General features: G+C 45.9%; 1 protein-coding gene across 2 annotated transcripts; it reads right to left on the bottom strand.

The window, feature by feature from the left end:
* Positions 1-1,433: 1,433 nt before the first annotated feature.
* Positions 1,434-18,184, bottom strand: LOC143834316 (cytochrome P450 2K4-like). 2 transcript variants are annotated; one of them, XM_077331036.1, is made up of 9 exons: positions 17,317-18,169; positions 15,157-15,319; positions 13,790-13,939; positions 11,891-12,051; positions 10,538-10,711; positions 8,505-8,646; positions 6,059-6,243; positions 3,575-3,716; positions 1,434-2,139 (listed from the first exon to the last, which is right to left on the bottom strand). In XM_077331036.1, exons 1-9 carry the CDS (start codon positions 17,497-17,499, stop codon positions 1,952-1,954), a joined length of 1,488 nt encoding a protein of 495 aa, XP_077187151.1. In that variant the 5' UTR covers positions 17,500-18,169; the 3' UTR covers positions 1,434-1,951. The 2 variants fall into 2 exon arrangements, with proteins under 2 accessions (XP_077187151.1, XP_077187152.1); XM_077331037.1 differs by lacking the exons at positions 1,434-2,139; positions 3,575-3,716 and adding an exon at positions 3,726-5,028 and having other exon boundaries at positions 17,317-18,184.
* Positions 18,185-18,240: the final 56 nt, after the last annotated feature.

Here is an 18,240-nt window from a genome sequence, read left to right as displayed (position 1 = left end):
TTGCTTTCACAGAATACATTGGCTTAAGCAGAATACAACAATTATTTGCTAGTTATCCATAAATTTGCAGCTGAACCCTGACTTTTGCAAATGGCATTCATTGGCAATGAACCCTTCAATCTCAAGAGACCAATGGTCTAACTCAGGGTATGGAAAATTCATGTGTGTTCATGGGTGGCCAAGCAGGAATGTGATTCTGTCAGGTCCAAGTCATCCCCCCACCCCACTCCATCAAAACAGCTTCCAGAATGAGAAGAACAGGTGAGCAAATCCAGTGGCCTGAATTATCTATGAAGCAGTTTTTCCACTTTCTAAACAGTAAAAGCTACACTGGTATTTTAATGTATTTTATTTATTATTATATTTATTTATATACTGCCCTCCCCGGGGGCTCCTCTCAAGCATGGAGGTGACCTTACAGCATCTTCTTCTGTGAAGTCTGTAGAATTATCTTCCCTCTCACCAGACCAGAGAAATATTTGTTTTCTGTTGCTCATAAGTAGATGAAGCTTTAGCTGTATTTGGTTGCTGTGTTGACATCTTTAATGTGTGGATACAAGAAAACCAGCAGACAGTATTGTTTTTTTTATATATATATATATAGAAAAGAACAAGGAAAAATATCTTTGATTACAATATTACAATATCATCCCTCCCTCTACCCCCAAATTCCCCGTTTGCTTGAAGCTTTGCATTGCTGAATACTGTAGATGTCTGTTGCCTGTAAAAATAAAAACAAAGCCACAACAAAAAAATCCCACTTTAACGTAACATTTCCAGCACTTACAGTCTACAGGTGTTATAAAAATTGCCCTTAGACTCGAACTAAGGCATATCCTTAAGCTAGGAAATCAGCTGGTTCCCGCACTTGTTTACAACAACATATTTTAAGTACTTAACATTAAGCATTTCTTATAAAACAATATGAACTTTAATCTAGTATTTATGAAAAGAAAACCAAAAAGGAAAAAAGCCCCTTTATCATGACATTTACTTTAGCCCAGTATTTTTTTTAAAAGGGAAATAAAAAAGAGAAGCCCTCCGAGTGTCAGTCCGCCGGCAAGGGACCAATCGTGAGCCGCGCGCAGAACGGCTCTCGATTGGTCCCTTGCCTCTGCCCTGACCAATCAGGAGGTGCGAAGCTTCCCTACCTGCCGGCGCTCGCTCCCATTTCCTCGCTCCGATGCGGCCCGGACGGCCGCTGCCTTGCGAAGCACCCTGCCTACGCAAGCTGCCGCGGCCCGCCGGCATCCTCCGTGACGCCTGGCCCTCCACCACACCAACAGCAGCGCACCGCCACCCCACCCGCCGCACCGGCCGCTGTCCGCTGCCGCAACAGCAACTCTGGCGCCGGCCCCTGCCCCGTGGCCGTGCGGCCCGCCCGCCCTCCCACCCTCCACTGCCGACACCGACCGCCTCGCGGCCGACCCAGCCGCCCACACCCAGGCTCCATCACCACAAGGTAGCCCGCGCCGCCCAGCCTGAGCCGCCCCAGCCCCACCGCGCCTCCCCAGCCCCGCTAGCGCCCGCTGCATTAAGCCTGCAGCGGGCTTATTTTCTAGTTATCATTATAATTATTATTATTATGTACATCAAGACAAACAAGGCCCAAAGTCCAAATCTCATGTCATGATGATGTCCAAATGTTAAGTTCTGCAGCATCTCAGAGCTCATGATGTTGGGTTGGATCCAACCAGGTTTCCCACTGGTGATAAGGGGGTCGATTGCAACCACCCCAAAGTCTGTGCTGGGAACCTGCATGGACAAAACCCACATAGGCTGTAGCAAGAAAGGAAGTTCAGAGCCAGAAGTGACTGGAAAACCTGGTTAGATCTGACCCTGTGAAGCTGAATCCCCTGAGGCCATTGCCATGAAAGGTCTTCACCAGGCAAGAAGCTGCAGAAAAGACTAAGGAAGCACACTGGAGAACTGAGCAAGACAGAGCTGAACCTTACGAACGTGACAAAGCACAGCACATGTAAGGCACTGGAGGCGCTGTTAACCCAACCAATGGTGTCAAGTCCAGGTCATCTTTAGAAATTCCAGGGGCCTGCTGGAAAGTGAATTTCTGGAGAAGGCTTGTAAAGAACAAGAAGAGCTCCATTTTAGCAAGGGTTTCCCCTGCACACATTCTTCGACCTGTAATAATGGAGAAGGAAGTCCAGTTTAATGAATGTATTGATAAGGCTTTATGAAGTAGGACTCAAGAGGGATATTGGTTTCTTATCTCCCTACAAATGCTAACCTCATTCAGGCCTATCAGAATGCTTCCTGATACTCCAGTAGGGCCAGACGTCCTCTTTATTTTATTTCTTACTAGCCTTCAAGCCCGTTGCGTCCAGGAATGCAACGGGCGCCAGTGGCACACAGCCTCAGAGGGAGCAGCTGGTGCGCAACCTACCATAGCAGCTCACAGTGGGGCCAGCAGGTTGGCAGGCAGGCAGAGGGCGTGCGGTGCTTGAGCGGGGCATCGCGCTGGTGTGTGGGGAACGTCCCCACAGCTGGTCGTCCTGGCTTTCGCCGTCCAAGGTGGTAGGTGCGCTGGCGGGTGGGGTGACAGCTGTGCTGCTTATTCGGCTGCCATGGCTGGCGGCGGGCGGGTCAATCGGCGGTGAAGGCACAGCGCAGTTGGAGCGCCCTTCTTGTTGGCCAGGCAGCATTTGGCCGCAAAGCAGCCTTGCGGCCAGCTTCTGGAGCTGAGTGGTCTAGGAGTCCGCTCAATCCGGGCGTGTCCAGATTGGCCTATGCAGGCAGAATCACAGGTGGGATACCCAGAGGTGTCCCAGTCAGTGATCCGCCCACTGTGCCTTTTCCGAAATATTAGAGCCAGCAAATGGTTAGGATTTGGAACGATAGATTGGAATAGTAGATTATAATATCATGTAATGAGTAGGGGAATATTAGATTGGGAAATATTTCTCTGGTCTGGTGAGAGGGAAGATAATTCTACAGACTTCACAGAAGAAGATGCTGTAAGGTCACCTCCATGCTTGATAGATGGAGCGTAATGGCAGGATCTCAGTTGATTACTCTCAGTGTTCCATAATTAAGGATACATCTGCCCATCAATCTCCAAATGTATTTCCTTCACTCTTTCCTCCCGCCCCAGAAGTAAATCCAAACCAATGGTAACCATATACATGAGGCTTGTGTTTTCTGTTTGGTCCTTGAATCTATAAAATGTTTAGATTATGCTGTACACTAATTTACAGTTCACCCTCTACCCACAATGTAGGGACTGGTCATATCCATTCCATTGGATCTGAGGAAGGGTGCGTACACACAAAAGCTCATACCTAGAATAAAACTTGGTTGGTCTTAAAGGTGCCCCTTCACTCAAACTTTGATTTAATAATTATTGTTACTGAGAGAGAACACTGTAAAGGAATGATGAATTCCCAGTGCAATTTAGCATATGGTGCCCCAAAAGGGCAGTGCTAATTGAGAACTGCAAACATTTTGGTTCTGCACAATGAGAAATGGCCACCAGTGATGGCGTTCTTCCAAGCCAAGGTACTTAGAATTCAGATACCTCAGCCAGTAATTAAGCCCACCAATATCTAGAGGTAGATACCTGCAGAGAAAGGCAAGAACTCATCTCTCTTTATGAACTTTCCATTCGAGTCCAGAAAATGCTCCGGGTAGAATTTAAGTGGTTTCTCCCACTGAGTTTCATCTTGCAGCACAGAACCCAGTGATGGGAGGATGTAAGTCCCCTGCAAAGACAAAGCAATGGGTTATTGGGGGGGGGGGAGTGAAGATTATTTTGGAAGCTAGACTTGTTGAGTCTGAGTAGAAATTCAAGACCAAGAGCATCACAGAGACCAACAAGAATTTCTCAGTACAAGCTTTCGAGAGTCAAAGCACCCTTTGTGATATCTGACAAAAGGACAGTTTACCTCTCCAAAGCTTCTACACTAAAAACCTTGTTGGCTTCTAAGGAGCGATTGGACTGGAATGAAAAAATTAATAAGCCAGCCATACTTTTAGCTAAGTACAGAGAACCCTACAGAGAACGAAAACGGCCCTGCATAATGAAGAAGATGGAAGTGTTTTTCATACCCCACTTTTTACAAGGTAAAAACAAGGTAAGGAGTTGATTGCATGTAGAACACAGAAGAGTTTTAAAATATTTCGGCAGGAGCTAACCACATCTGGCTGTGTTCATGTGCCTATCATTTCAACCCACAAGCCAAGGAATGAATGAATGAATCTTCATTCTCGTAGCCTGCCTTTACTGTGCGGTTCAGGGCAGGTCACATTAGCCAATGCATACAATTATAGATAACATTAAGTGTTAACGTGATATTTTACATTTAAAACACATTTCAGTATCCTAGCACTATGCTAGCTATTTGAGTGCTGAGGAGGGTCGCATTTTTGAATACCGTATAAACTCGCATATAAGCCGGGTTTTTCAGCACAGTTTTTAACACTGAAAAAGCGTCCTTGGCTTATACATGGGTAACTGAAATAACAGCCTGCTCACAGCCCGCCAGTCGTAGCATTGCCTTCTGCAAAGATCTTGAAATCTGAGCTTGCTCTGGCAGCTTGTAGGACATCAACAGTTTGCCTGAGGGACTCTGATCTTTCCCCCCCTTCTTTTCCTAATCACTTCTTCCAAACTATTCTTTTGGCTTCTGTGGGTGGGGTGGGGTGGGTTTTGGGGTTGCTTTGGGATTTACTGTTTCTTTCTCCTAGTGTTTCTTTCTTCTTTTATCTGAGGGGCAGCATTGTTTGCCTTTTCTTCTTGGGGTTGTGTTTCTTTTAAAAGCTGATTTTTACAGTTCTTTCAGTTTTCAGTTTTACATTTCTTTATTTCAGTGTTTTGTTCGGGTGGGAGGCACTGTAGCTGTAGTTAGAGTTGTCCATTCTCTCAGTTTGGTAGCTGTTGTACTTGTTGTAGTAGGCTGCCAACTTCAGGTACTGTTGTTCTGCTCTGGTTTGCTGGCATGTGGGGCACTGTTTGTTTCTCCTTCCAGAGCTGTTCTCACAGAGCAGATCTGTCAGTGCTCTCTCTCGGGGTGTCTGGCATCAAGAGAAGAAGGGAAGGCGATTGTAAGCCGCTTTGAGACTCCTTTGGTTAGTGGAAAGCGGGGTACAAAAACAAGCAGCTATTCATCCTCTTGACTTTTCTGTATTTGTTTTGGGGGGGGAGGCTGGATGGGAGAGCCTGTGATGATGGAGCATGGATTAAGCGCTTAGGCCACCCTGTAAATTTACCAGTAGCTGCATTTCCCACCCTCAGCTTATATGCAAGTCAATGTTTGCCCATGTCTTGTAGGAAATTTAAGTGCCTCAGCTTATATGCGGGTCGGCTTATATGTGACTATATACAGTAGGTGGAATTACCTTTGGTTTGGCTCTTCTACTGCAATCAGTGGGATTTAGCTATCTTGGTTCTACAAATATTTGCAAAGAGGCTCTTCTGAGGAATCAATGAACAGACATGCCAGAATCAACTGAGCCAAGGTCACATCAGTCAATGAATACAATTATAGAGGTAAAGGTAAAGGTATCCCCTGTGCAAGCACCGGGTCATGTCTGACCCTTGGGGTGACGCCCTCCAGCGTTTTCATGGCAGACTCAATACGGGGTGGTTTGCCAGTGCCTTCCCCAGTCCTTACCATTTACCCCCCAGCAAGCTGGGTACTCATTTTACCGACCTCGGAAGGATGGAAGGCTGAGTCAACCTTGAGCCGGCTGCTGGGATCGAACTCCCAGCCTCATGGGCAAAGCTTTCAGACGGCTGCCTTACCACTCTGCGCCACAAGAGGCTCTTGAATACAATTATAGATAGCATTAAATGTTAAAATTATATTTTACATTTAAAACACGTTTCAGTATCCAGGCACAACCGCCAACTGAGCGCTGAGGAGGGTCTCATTTTTGAGTAGGTGAAATTACCTTTTGTTTGGCTCTTCCACTGAAATCAATGGGATTTAGCTATGTTAGTTCTGCAAAATATTTGCAAAGAGGCTCTTCTGATGAATCAATCAACAGACATGCCAGAACCAACTGAGCCAAGGTTGTAATGCAATGAAATAAGACTGATCACCTTGGGAATGAAGTAGCCTTTAAAAGTGACATCCACCGTGGTCGCACGTGACACACCTGCAGGGATAATGTTAGCAAACCTCTGGACCTCATGGATTACGGCATCTGTGTACGGCATTTTTGCACGGTGCTCTGTCCGTGGCTGAGCAGATCCCATGACCTGTGCAATTTCTTCTTGGACTTTGTCTGAGGAAATAAAACATTTCTTTTCACAATAGGATGGTGTGCAGGCTCTGCCCCCTCCCAGGTGCAGAAACAACTAGAGAACTCAACTCACACTTGGGAGTGGTGATGGGAAGTGATGAAAGTGGCAGGGCTTGTGGCAAAGTCCATTAAGGCAGGAGGGGAAATGCTGCGGACCCCATCTGAAGCTCCCATGATACAACAGCATTATGATGCTGGCTGATCGGGGGCAGATGAGGTGCACCAGGCCAAATGCTCCCCCATGTGGGTGCAGGAAGAGGTGGGGCAACCTGCCAAGACTAAAACTCCAGCCTGCAGCCTGGCATGAAACCTCCAGTGCATAAACGGTCCTAGCTATTCTCTGGAATGAGGAAGAGGTGGGGCAACCTGCCAAGACTAAAACTCCAGCCTGCAGCCTGGCATGAAACCTCCAGTGCATAAACGGTCCTAGCTATTCTCTGGAATTCTGCATTCAATTGGGTGTATCTTTCTCTTTCTCCCTTGCTTCTCACTTCCCTTCTCTCCTCATCTATTTGTAAAGCTTCCTCAAACGGCCATTTTGCTTTCTTGCATTTCTTTTTCTTTGGGATGGTTTTAGTTGCTACCTTAGTTGTACAATGTTGCGAACGTCCAACCATAGTTCTTAAGGCACTCTGTCTATCAGATCTAATTCCTTAAATCTATTTGTCACCTCTACTGTATATTCGTCAGGAATATGATTTAGTTCATATCTGAGTGGTCTAGTATTTTTCCCTACTTTCTTCCATTTAATTTAAGCCTAAATTTTGCAACAAGAAGCTGATGATCTGAACCACAATCAGTTCCTGGTCTTGTTTTTACTGATTGTATAGAACTTCTCCATCTTTGGCTGCAGAGCACACAGTCAATCTGATTTCCGTGTTGACTGTCTGGTGTTGTCCATGTGTAGTCGTCTCTTGGGTTTTTGGAAAAGAGTGTTTGCTATGACCATTGTATTCTCTTGACAGAATTCTACCAGCCCGTGCCCTGCCTCATTGTATACTCCAAGGCCAAACTTGCCTGTTATCCCAGTAAACTTTTGGCTTCCTTCTTTAGCATTCCAATCCCCCATGATGATAAGCACGTCATTTTTGGGCGTTGCTTCTAGAAGGTGATGTAGAGCTTCATAGAACTCATCAACTTCATCCTCTTCAGCAGCAGTGGTTGGGGCATAGACCTGGATTACTATGATGTTGAATGGTTTGCCTTGGATTCGAACTGAGATCATTCTGTCATTTTGTGGATTGTATCCCAATACTGCTTTTCCTACTCTTTTATTGATTATGAAGGCTACTTCATTTCTTCTGTAAGATTATTGCCCACGGTAGTATACCTGATGGTCATCTGAATTAAATTTACCCATTCCTGTCCATTTTAGTTCACTGATTCCTAAAATGTTGATGTTCAGTCTTATCATCTCTTGTTTGGCCACATCCAGCTTGCCCTGATTCATGGATCTGATGTTCCAGGTTCCTATGAAATAAAATTCTTTACAGCATTGGATTGTCTTTTCACCTCCAGTTCCATTCACAACTGAGCGTCCTTTCGGCTTTGACCCAGTCGCTTCATTCATTCCTGCGCTACTCATACTAGCCGTCTGCTCATCCCCAGTAGCATATTGGACACCTTCTGAGCTGAGGGGCTCATCTTCCGGCGTCATATCGTTTTGCCTTTTGGAACTGTCCATGGAGTTTTCATGGCAAAGATACTGGAGTGGCTTGCCAGTTCCTTCTCCAGTGGATCACCTTTTGTCAGAGCTCTCTGCTATGACCTGTCCATCTTGGGTGGCCCTGCACGGTATAGCTCATAGCTTCACTGAACTACGCAAGCCCCTTCACCACAACAAGGCAGCAATCCTGGAATGGGATTAAGACTATAGAATACCATTAAACCTTCCTAATAACACCAATGGCACGGCATTCAAACATATAAGTTTGTGTCCTTATAATTCAGAAGAGATCATTCAAACAGGGGGCCAGAACTCCGGAAGCCCCCCCACTGTTGCCCCCAAAGCACCACGAATGCAGAGCATCATTGCCCCAAACACAATGTTTCATCTTTGCAACTAACAGCAGCTGATGAACCTCTGCTCCAGATGTTTCTCCATTCCCCTCTTGAAATGGTCTATGCTAGTAGACCACTTCAATTCCCTTCTGATGCCACTCTGTTCCAAACCCCTACTGCATTCAATAACCATCCAGAAACCTGAGCAGAGGTCAAGCTCAAGACAACGGAAGCCAACTGACTCTGGATTTCAGGGTACTTCATCATTAAAAGGAGGGCCCAGCGGAGTGTCGTCGAGGTGGTCTCTGTGCCAGCACCGAATAAGTCGGCCACCAGGGCCATCAGGTTTTCGTTGTGGAAAAAGCCATTCGTCTTGTCCTTTTCCTACAGGGATAAAAATGAAGTCATGATTGCTTTGAACCACAAGAGGGCCCTGAGAGCTTCACAGCCTTGACGGGAATGGAGAGAAGTGATAATGGAAACAGATCTCTGAGATTTACGATAGTAGAAAACAGTTGTGGGTAACCAGACTGATTCAAAGGAAACCTCAAAACCCAAAGCCACATAATACATTTTATTAGGACCAATAAAAATTAGGTGGCTTTTGTGTTGGATTTTGCCATATGCCAGTCCCTCTAATGCAGCCTTTCTCAGCGTTCTTATTGTCGAGAAACCCCTGAAACATTCTTCAGGCTTCAAGAAACCCCAGAAGTGGTGTGATCGTGCAGAATGTGGTTGGGAAGCAGAGCTCTGTACATGCTCACATGGGCCCCTCCCCTTCCCACCCCCTCCAGGCCCATCATTGGCCATTTTGTGTTTGAGCTGGGGGGAAAAGTCAACATGACCATGCATGGTCATATCACCCAATCAATGTTTAACAGATTTAAAATATATATAGAAAATTAATTAAGTCCCATGTCTTCAGGAAACCCTTCTAGGGCTGTCAAGAAAACCCGAGCATTTCACAAAACCCTGACTGAGAAAGCCTGCACTAAAGAGTAACCAGGGTGATCCAAACTCTGAAAAAATACCTGTTCCCATAGAGCCCTGACTTCATCCTATGATCAAATTGGGGAGAAAAGCAGGGTATGAATATGGGGACCCCAACTTGGCGCCCTTAGGTGCCATAAAAGATAAAGGTAAAGGTATCCCCTGTGCAAGCACCGAGTCATGTCTGACCCTTGGGGCAACGCCCTCTAGCGTTTTCATGGCAGACTCAATACGGGGTGGTTTGCCAGTGCCTTCCCCAGTCATTACTGTTTACCCCCCAGCAAGCTGGGTACTCATTTAATGACCTCGGAAGGATGGAAGGCTGAGTCAACCTTGAGCTGGCTGCTGGGATCTAACCCCCAGCCTCATGGGCAGAGCTTTCAGACTGCATGTCTGCTGCCTTACCACTCTGCGCCACAAGAGGCTCTAGGTGCCATAGAGCCCACAAAAAGCTTCCTGCTATGCAGAGTCTCTGCCTTAAATGCAGAAGAGCTATTAGGACAGTTATTCATTACTTGATTTCCTGAAATTTTGTGGCTGGTTCTTTCTCCTGAGGCAGAAATGTCCTTGTGCCCACCACCCAGTATCAGAATTCAATAACTGACCCACAGGTTCAAAACGATTGGGGAGCCCTGATTTAAATCAGTGAGGCTGAGAGCTTCCTTAGCTCAGACTAGAGCTCTGCCCCCAGATCATTCACATTCAGAGCTCTGCCCCAGTTGACAATAGTAGCATTGAAGCAGTGAGCAGCCCAGGGGGTTGGACTAGATGGCCTGTATGGCCCCTTCCAACTCTATGATTCTATGATTCTGATTCTGAGCAGGGGGTTGGACCAGATGGCCTTTATGGCCCCTTCCAACTCTATGATTCTATGATTCTGATTCTGAGCAGGGGGTTGGACTAGATGGCCTGTATGGCCCCTTCTAACTCTATGATTCTATGATTCTACCCAGCTGGCTGCATGTGGAGGAGAAGTAGGGAATCAAACCCAGTTCTCCAGATTAGAGGCAACTGGTCTTAAGCATTAAATCAAGCTGGCTCTCTACACCAAGCTGCTAGAAAGGAGCAGGAATGCAGAACACGTGAGGTTTTCTCCTGGCATTCCCTGTCTCCCTTTTTACCTGTGAGTAACATGTGACCTATACAGACAGTTCCGGTCACGATAAGGAAATCCGTGCTGGTTTGATGGGATGTTCTTTCCCAAAGCGAGATGAGCCATGCATTCAAGTGCAAAGGGTGTACTTAAAACTCAGATGGCATTAATATCTTGAAAAGGTGGCGTTACCTCTTGCTGCCGGATAAGGAATGAATCGATCAAGCTTCTTTGGTCATTGGCATCCAGGTCCTTCAGGTGTTCTATGAAGGTGGCCTTTATGAAGGCAAAGAGCTCATCTCTGTTATTCAGGACTTTCTTATGAGCCCCCAAAAGGAAGCCCAGACGAGGAAACATGTTATACAACTGGGGGGAAAGATAAAAGATGAGCAATACAATGATTAGCAACGTTTCTCAGGCAACAAGGAAAAAGTGTTTCTACTTCAATATCTTGGCTCATTGTTTCCAAAGAGTCCACTGTGACGTAGACATACGTTCTATTCAGCTGGGTATTGCGTTTGGAAAAGGCTCTGGGACCCAGCAGAATTGGCCTGTATACCATGTGGGACTCCCTCACTGCCAGCTGTAGACCTGAATGAAGCTCTTGAAGGGGTTAAAAGTGCTGGAATCAAATCTGGAGAACCAGGTTTAATTCCCCTCTCCTCCAAATAAAGTTAGTTGGGTCACCTTGGGAAAATGCAGTTCTCTCAGAGCTCTCTAAGCCCCACCTTCCTCATAGGGCAACTGCAGTGGGGAGAGGAAGGGAAGACGATTGTAAGCTGCTTTGAGACTCCTTTGGGTAGTGAAAAGCAGAGAAGACAAACCAACTCTTCTTTGTCTTAATTAATACAGGATTAGTACAGTCTTCACATTTCTCTCTCTTCCTCTTGCTCCAGCCCTCAGGTAAGCCTGAGGCAACAATATGAATCTGTTGACATGACTCCAAATCCAGAAGAAGCAAGTATACCTGAACCCCCCCCCCCAACACACATAGTTTTCTTTAGGAATGAAGTTGGTCATGTTATTTGCTTCATCAGGGGGCACCTCCGGTGTCCTTTAATCTTGGGGAGAATGGTGCAGGAGAAAGGGAAGAACTTCTCCCCCATCCCCCTGTGATGTGGCCCCAAGCCAATTCGGGCCTTTGTGGCACTGCTGAAAGGAGTTCCCATCGGGAACTTCTGACCTCGGTTTGGCAGCCCGTCCTTGTGGTGGACTTGCAGATGCCACTGATCTCTAGTTCATCCTTAAAAAGGAAGGAAGAAAGGCAGGGAAAGAAAGCAGAACAGAAAACAAGTACAGGGGGGTTGAGGCCAGCACCGGACCTAAGGTTGCCAACTCCAGTTTGAAAACTTCCTGGAGATTTGGAGGGAGGATTTGGGAACAGGGTGCACTTCACAGGGATGCCGTGCCATAGAGTCCATCCTCCAAACCGGCCCCTTTCTCCAAAGAAACGGATCTGTATTCTCTGGAACGGTGACTTGGACGTTGCCAACCCCAAACAGAACTGGAACTCTTCTCCAGCAGGTGTCAAAATGGAAGGATCACCTGGACTGCAGGGCTGCCCAAAAGATGGACGTTTTCATTGAACAAGCTCAAGAGTCTTAGAAATGTGGGATCGTCGTATTCAAAACGTTTGGCGAGTAATATCGATACTATTATGTTGGCAACGGCGGCGTTCATGATATCGGTATTCTCAAACGGTTTTCCTACAGCAATAAAGAAATCAGAGAGCGTTCAAATGGGAAAGAGCCTTACTATTACCACTGTGACAAAACCAGGTGGGTAGCTGTGCAAATCGGTACAATATCCATAGTGTGGAAACAGTCTCTGTATATTTCTCCATGCCACAGAGAGATACACCTCTTGTTGTGATAGACCTCTGACAATACCAGCCACAGATGCAGGCAAAACATTAGGAGCAAAAACACAGCCTGACAACCCGAGAAAACTACAAAAACCCATTTATTAATTAAAATGCAAGATTTATTTTAAAGGCCCCAAAGTTAAAACATAGATAACTGAGTGGCTTAACATAAAAAAGGATTTTTCAGTCTTAAAACATACACCATAAATATAGGGTTGCAAGATCAGCTCCTTAATTAGAAGCCTGGTAAGGAGATACGTGTTCTGGTGTTAAAAGGGGGCTTAGCATAGCTCCTCAGGGAACCTTGCAGGATATACATTTGGAAGTCAGAGATACGTGATGTTCTGATGGATAAATTGAAGGACTGCAATCTGGATTTTCAGATAGTTAGGTGGATAGGGAATTGGTTAGAGAACCGCACTCAAAGAGTTGTTGTCAATAGTGTTTCATCAGACTGGAGGGAGATGAGTAGTGGGGTACCTCAGGGCTCGGTGCTCGGCCCGGTACTTTTTAACATATTTATTAATGATCTAGATGAGGGGGTGGAGGGACTACTCATCAAGTTTGCAGATGACACCAAATTGGGAGGACTGGTCAAATACTCCGGAAGATAGAGACAGAGTTCAACGAGATCTGAACACAATGGAAAAATGGGCAAATGAGAACAAGATGCAATTTAATAAAGATAAGTGTAAAGTTCTGCATCTGGGTCAGAAAAATAAAAAGCATGCCTACTGGATGGGGGATATGCTTCTAGGTAACACTGTGTGTGAACAAGACCTTGGGGTACTTGTGGATTGTAAACTAAACATGAGCAGGCAGTGTGATGCAGCGGTAAAAAAGGCAAATGCCATTTGGGGCCGTATCAACAGGGGCATCACATCAAAATCACAAGATGTCATAGTCCCATTGTATACGGCACTGGTCAGACCACACCTGGAGTACTGTGTGCAGTTCTGGAGGCCTCACTTCAAGAGGGACGTAGATAAAATTGAAAGGGTACAGAGGAGAGCGACGAGGATGATCTGGGGCCAAGGGACCAAGCCCTATGAAGATAGGTTGAGGGACTTGGGAATGTTCAGCCTGGAGAAAAGGAGGTTGAGAGGGGACATGATAGCCCTCTTTAAGTACTTGAAAGGTTGTCATTTGGAGGAGGGCAGGATGCTGTTCCCATTGGCTGCAGAGGAAAGGACACGCAGTAATGGGTTTACAACGATATAGGCTAGATATCAGGAAAAAAATGTTCACAGTCAGAGTAGTTCAGCAGTGGAATAGGCTGCCTAAGGAGGTGGTGAACTCCCCCTCACTGGCAGTCTTCAAACAAAGCTTGGATACACACTTTTTTTTGGATGCTTTAGGATGCTTAGGGCTGATCCTGCGTTGAGCAGGGGGTTGGGCTAGATGGCCTGTATGGCCCCTTCCAACTTTATGATTCTATTATTCTATGACACCTGAGCTATGTCAGAGCTCCCAAGAAACAGTTACTAGAATTCCTTGTGGGGAAAAGCCCTGCCAATAAATTATTGAAAACCAATTTGTTTTGCATTGGAGATAGAACAGAACAGAAAAGCCCATCTCACCTCCATAAGATTCAAACCTCTTTATCAAGAAACCACACTCTTCTATGATCCTCTCTTCAATCGTCTTCTTGCCCATTCCGTAGTCCCGTAAGGTGGTTAATGTGAACCGCCGCATCACTTTCCAGTTCTCACCGTGGGCAAAAATAACGCCTGAATGAAAGCCAGATTACAAGTTGGCATGGCATACAGGGATTCGAATCCACATCTCCCAGATACTACTCCTACACCCTTCACCACTACATTGTACTAGTTGTGGTGTAGTGTATACCGAGTTTAGGCCAGGTCAGTCAAATGTCAGGGGTAATAGGCAGGATTTCCCCCGTTGACCACATTACCTTCCTGTTTTGCACTTCACTTTTCTCCCAATGACAGCTCTCCCTGTATGTTCCCCGGAAAGCATCGTGCTATGCAAACACCAATTTCCTGGTGACCCCTGGCCCCAAGGACGATTGCCTGCTCTTGACTAGAGCCAGGGACATTTTGCCTACTTCCAAACTGGTAGAAGCATTCGCTGCAGACACCCAGGACCTGACGGAACTATCAATGTTCTGCAGGGCCTGTAAGATGGCGCTCTTCCACCGGGCCTGTGGTTGAGACCTGGGCTGTCCCTCTATTCTCCTTTCTCTCAGCTCCCCCATTTAGTGTTCTAATCTCCAGTCTGGGCTAAAGAGGGATGGGAGTAAAAGTGTGAGGGGGGTGGGGAATGGGGTTCTAGAATGTATTTTAGTATTACATTTTAATTGGATTTTTTTTTTACCATTGTGATATGTGACTTTATTGCTGTGAACCACTCCAAGCCCATATTGCTAGGAGCTATATAAAAAAATCGTAGTAGTAGTAGTAGTAGTAGTAGTAGTAGTAGAAGTTCCTTTAATAAGATAGGTTGAACTTGCTCCTTTATATAGCAAAAAGGATTATGAGGATTCTGTTTTCCTACTCTCAACTGTATCCCATAATGCACCCTCTTTACTAACTAAAGAGCACAGAACTCAGTGCAATCTGGAAATGCAGCGCATCTGGAAAGCAGGGGACTCCTGCCCGGTCCGGTGGACCTGGCAATCCTACTGTCACTACATCTACCGGCAGTGAATTCCACAGTTTAAGGACTCATGAAGGAAAGATTTCCTTTTGTCTGTCTAGAATTGGTCAACCAACAACTTCATTGGGTATCCCTAAGTTTTCGTATTGTGTCTACCCTAAGCATAATTTTATTGTATGGAATGCAGACAAGCTGATGGCTACAGATCTTCACAACAGAGTGGGAAAATAAGGCAACTACTGTTAAGCTAAATGCCCATGTCCTTTAGGACTTCTCATTATTATGCTTCATATATAGAGTATCCACAATAGGAATGGAGGGACCTCACCATGACTCTCCAGAATTTCGTCAACTATTGGGACGGAGGGCCTCTCAGCAAAGGCCTCGGCCTGGTTCACCAAAGCCTCCTTTACAGTCTCATACCCTGTGATCACTATGATTTTCTGGGATCCCAAGTGAATGCTGAACACAGGGCCGTACTGTTTGGATAGCTGGAAAAATAAACCAAGAAAACAAGTCAGAAACGTCATCCTGAGCCATTAGGTGTAAACAGCCCCTGCACAGAACCAAGAGAGCCATTTCACACCCATTGTTTGGCCAGTCTGGAATTCCTTTGGTCCAAGAGCTTTGATTATTTTTGTACTGCCTGCTTGCTAGTCAGGTTGAGTATGGACAGGGTTCCCATCAGGCCCCTGGGTTTACAGTTTATCTCCAGGAAACAGATATCAGTTCGCCTGGAGAAAATGGCTCCTTTGAAGGCTAGACCCCATGGGATAATACACCACTGGAATGCCTCCTCATTCTAAATCCCACTCATTCCTGGCTCCACCACAGAATTTCCATGTATTTCCCAACCCATGACTAGCAACTCTATATTTAATAGAGTTTTATCTACCCAGTGATGTTATTTACCTCCGCATCATGAAAAGTTCCAGCTGCCCATTTAAACACACTTATTGAAGGGACAGGACATTTTTCTCCAGATCCTGTTGGCAACCGTAGGTACGCGTGACACATATGCAGATATAAAATATAACTGATTTCCATGGACTGAATGTCCTGCCCTGAGATGGCTTGCTTGAGAGGGGCAGAATAAAAATCGAAGAAATTGAATAAATAAAAGTGGGAGAAGCCTATGAAGGGGGGAGCTGAAAAAGGGCGGTGTTTTTTACTGGGGAAATTGCAGCTGTTCCAGAGAAGCAGGCAGCACCCTGGGGAGGTGCTCACAAGCAGTTGGGCGGAAGAGGATGGATCTGACCCTGAGAGCTAGGTGTAAACTGCACGGAGCTTTTATTCCAGCCCCAGATCGATTCAGTCCCTGCCCTCTACACAGAATGCGATTTCCATTTGGATTTGGGGCGATTTTAATTTTCCTTCTGCAGCAAGAAGGATTGATCCGGAGTGACCCTACCTTTAGTGTGCAATATGTTGGAGTGCTGAAAATCCTGAATAAAGAAAGCTCCATGGTAGAGAACCTCTGATAGGCCACACCTGGTCATGTGACACGCTTGCCTTAAAGGAGAAGCCCCTAACTTCTCTCAACCTCTGTCGGTCGTGGATTTTTCCTCCCTCCTCTGCCTTTTTCGATCCTCTCCCCCTCCCCTCCAAGAACAGAAAGAGGCTCCCTGCTTGGCTTCTCCCCCCCCCTCCCTTCAAGAAAAGAAAGAAAGAGGCTTCAAGAAAAGAAAGAGCCCCCCCCACCTTCTGAGCCTCCCTAACCATGTGCAGAAGACTTTCCTATTTCAATGTGGAGGAGGGGGGAGAGGAAGACCTGAGTTCAAAGCGATCTGAACTCAACAGGATTGACAATGGAATAAAGAAAGTATGTGCAGACTCTGCCCTGGACTTTGACTTTGGCAGCCAGACTTCAGGAGAGGTAAAATTGGTTTACTGGGTGGGCCAGGCCATGACTCTGACTAGGGTGTAAACGGCACGGAGCTTTTATTCCAACCCCAGATCGATTCAGTCCCTGCCCTCTGGATGCGATCAGAGTGGGGATAAATTTGACCAGATCTTGTTTTTCCAGGGAAGGAGGCAAACTGTCGATCCTGCCAAAATTGGTGACAGACCCTGTGAATGTCTCTCAGCAGCAATGATTCAGAAGGGTGGCCTTGTTGGTCTGAAGCAGCAGAACAAAGCATGAGCTTAGGCACCTATGAGACCTGAACAGAGTTTTTACTCAAGGTATAAGCTTTGATGTGCATGCACACTGTGTGTATCTGAAGTGTGCGTTTGTTGGTCTTAAAGGTGCGACTAGACTTTGTTCCTCTGCCCCAATGGATCTCATAGCTCCCCCACACAGCAAACTGTATATTTCAGACAGAAACAGCAAAGAATGAAAGGAGCAAGAATAAAACAAATGTGTTATTTCACAAACTGTAGCCAGCCCTTGGGGGGAAGCCATTACAGTCGTCGTTACCCAACAGAGATGACCAGCCTAAAACATGAATCTACAACTGTCACAGGAGTCACAATGACACATGTTTACCTTGCATATGGTTTGCTGCGGCTTCTTCAGATCTATGAGGTGGAGATTTCCAATAAGTGGGAACGGCCTCGGTCCTGGGGGGACATTTTGACTGCTGCCATTCCAGAAAGCGCCCGTTTTCCAAAGAAAGGTTATTGCAAGGACAAAGAGCAAAAATATGGAAAAAGGATCCATCCAATCCATTTCTTGTCAAGGAGTTTTCCAAAGTGACCGAAGAGAATGTCTCTCAGCTAGAGAAGGTGAAAACAGTTACGTAACTGCACAATAAACAATATGAATAATCAGACATCAACTGGTTTTTTTGCTCTAGTTAATAAGTTATAATCATCCCCTATCAGAATGCATCCTGGTTCTCTTCCAGTTTGTTTTGCCTTCCAGCCATTCAGATATGCTCTTCATGGTGTGCGTCGCAACGAGTTCCTGAAATGAAAACCTTGCCGAACAGGTCTGGACTCCTTTGTCTTCTTTTGGAGGAGGCCAAGGGTTAAGGATCAGCTGAACAAATTAGTTTAGTTAAATGATGCTACTTGAAAGGTGGATTTTGCCACAAGTGTCAGAACTTGCTTTAGGATGCTTAGGGCTGATCCTGCGTTGAGCAGGGGGTTGGACTAGATGGCCTGTATGGCCCCTTCCAACTCTATGATTCTATGATTCTAACTTCATGAAAGGACCTGCATTTTCCGCTAGCTTAACATCCTACTGGTTTGCATTTGAGATTATGCAGACTGATTTCTCTCATGTAGTGAAAAGTGTTTGCAGAATGATATTTATGGGCTGGGACAACAATTACACAAACGGGTGTCTGGAAAACTCAGGGCATTTCCGCACATTGTTAAAAATAGCGTTATGCCAGATGAATGGTGTAACGCGAAATATAACGCTCCTGGCCCCTCCTCACCTTTTTGATGTCTCGCCCTTCTCTGC

Source organism: Paroedura picta, chromosome 3 (assembly GCF_049243985.1).
Source record: "Paroedura picta isolate Pp20150507F chromosome 3, Ppicta_v3.0, whole genome shotgun sequence".
Taxonomy (NCBI): domain Eukaryota; kingdom Metazoa; phylum Chordata; class Lepidosauria; order Squamata; family Gekkonidae; genus Paroedura; species Paroedura picta.
Note: the sequence above shows the minus strand (reverse complement) of the source record. Positions and strands in the feature narration are given on the sequence as shown.

What these genes read in the sequence shown, in the direction of transcription:
- LOC143834316 (XM_077331036.1), bottom strand. Translation starts at nt 17,499, where the DNA reads ATGGATTGGATGGATCCTTTTTCCATATTTTTGCTCTTTGTCCTTGCA. An exon ending in TCCTTATCCGGCAGCAAGAG is followed by an intron (nt 8,647 to 10,537) that starts GTAACGCCACCT and finishes TTATCCCTGTAG; the next exon opens with GAAAAGGACAAGACGAATGG. An exon ending in GTTCTTGCCTTTCTCTGCAG is followed by an intron (nt 2,140 to 3,574) that starts GTATCTACCTCT and finishes CCATTATTACAG; the next exon opens with GTCGAAGAATGTGTGCAGGG.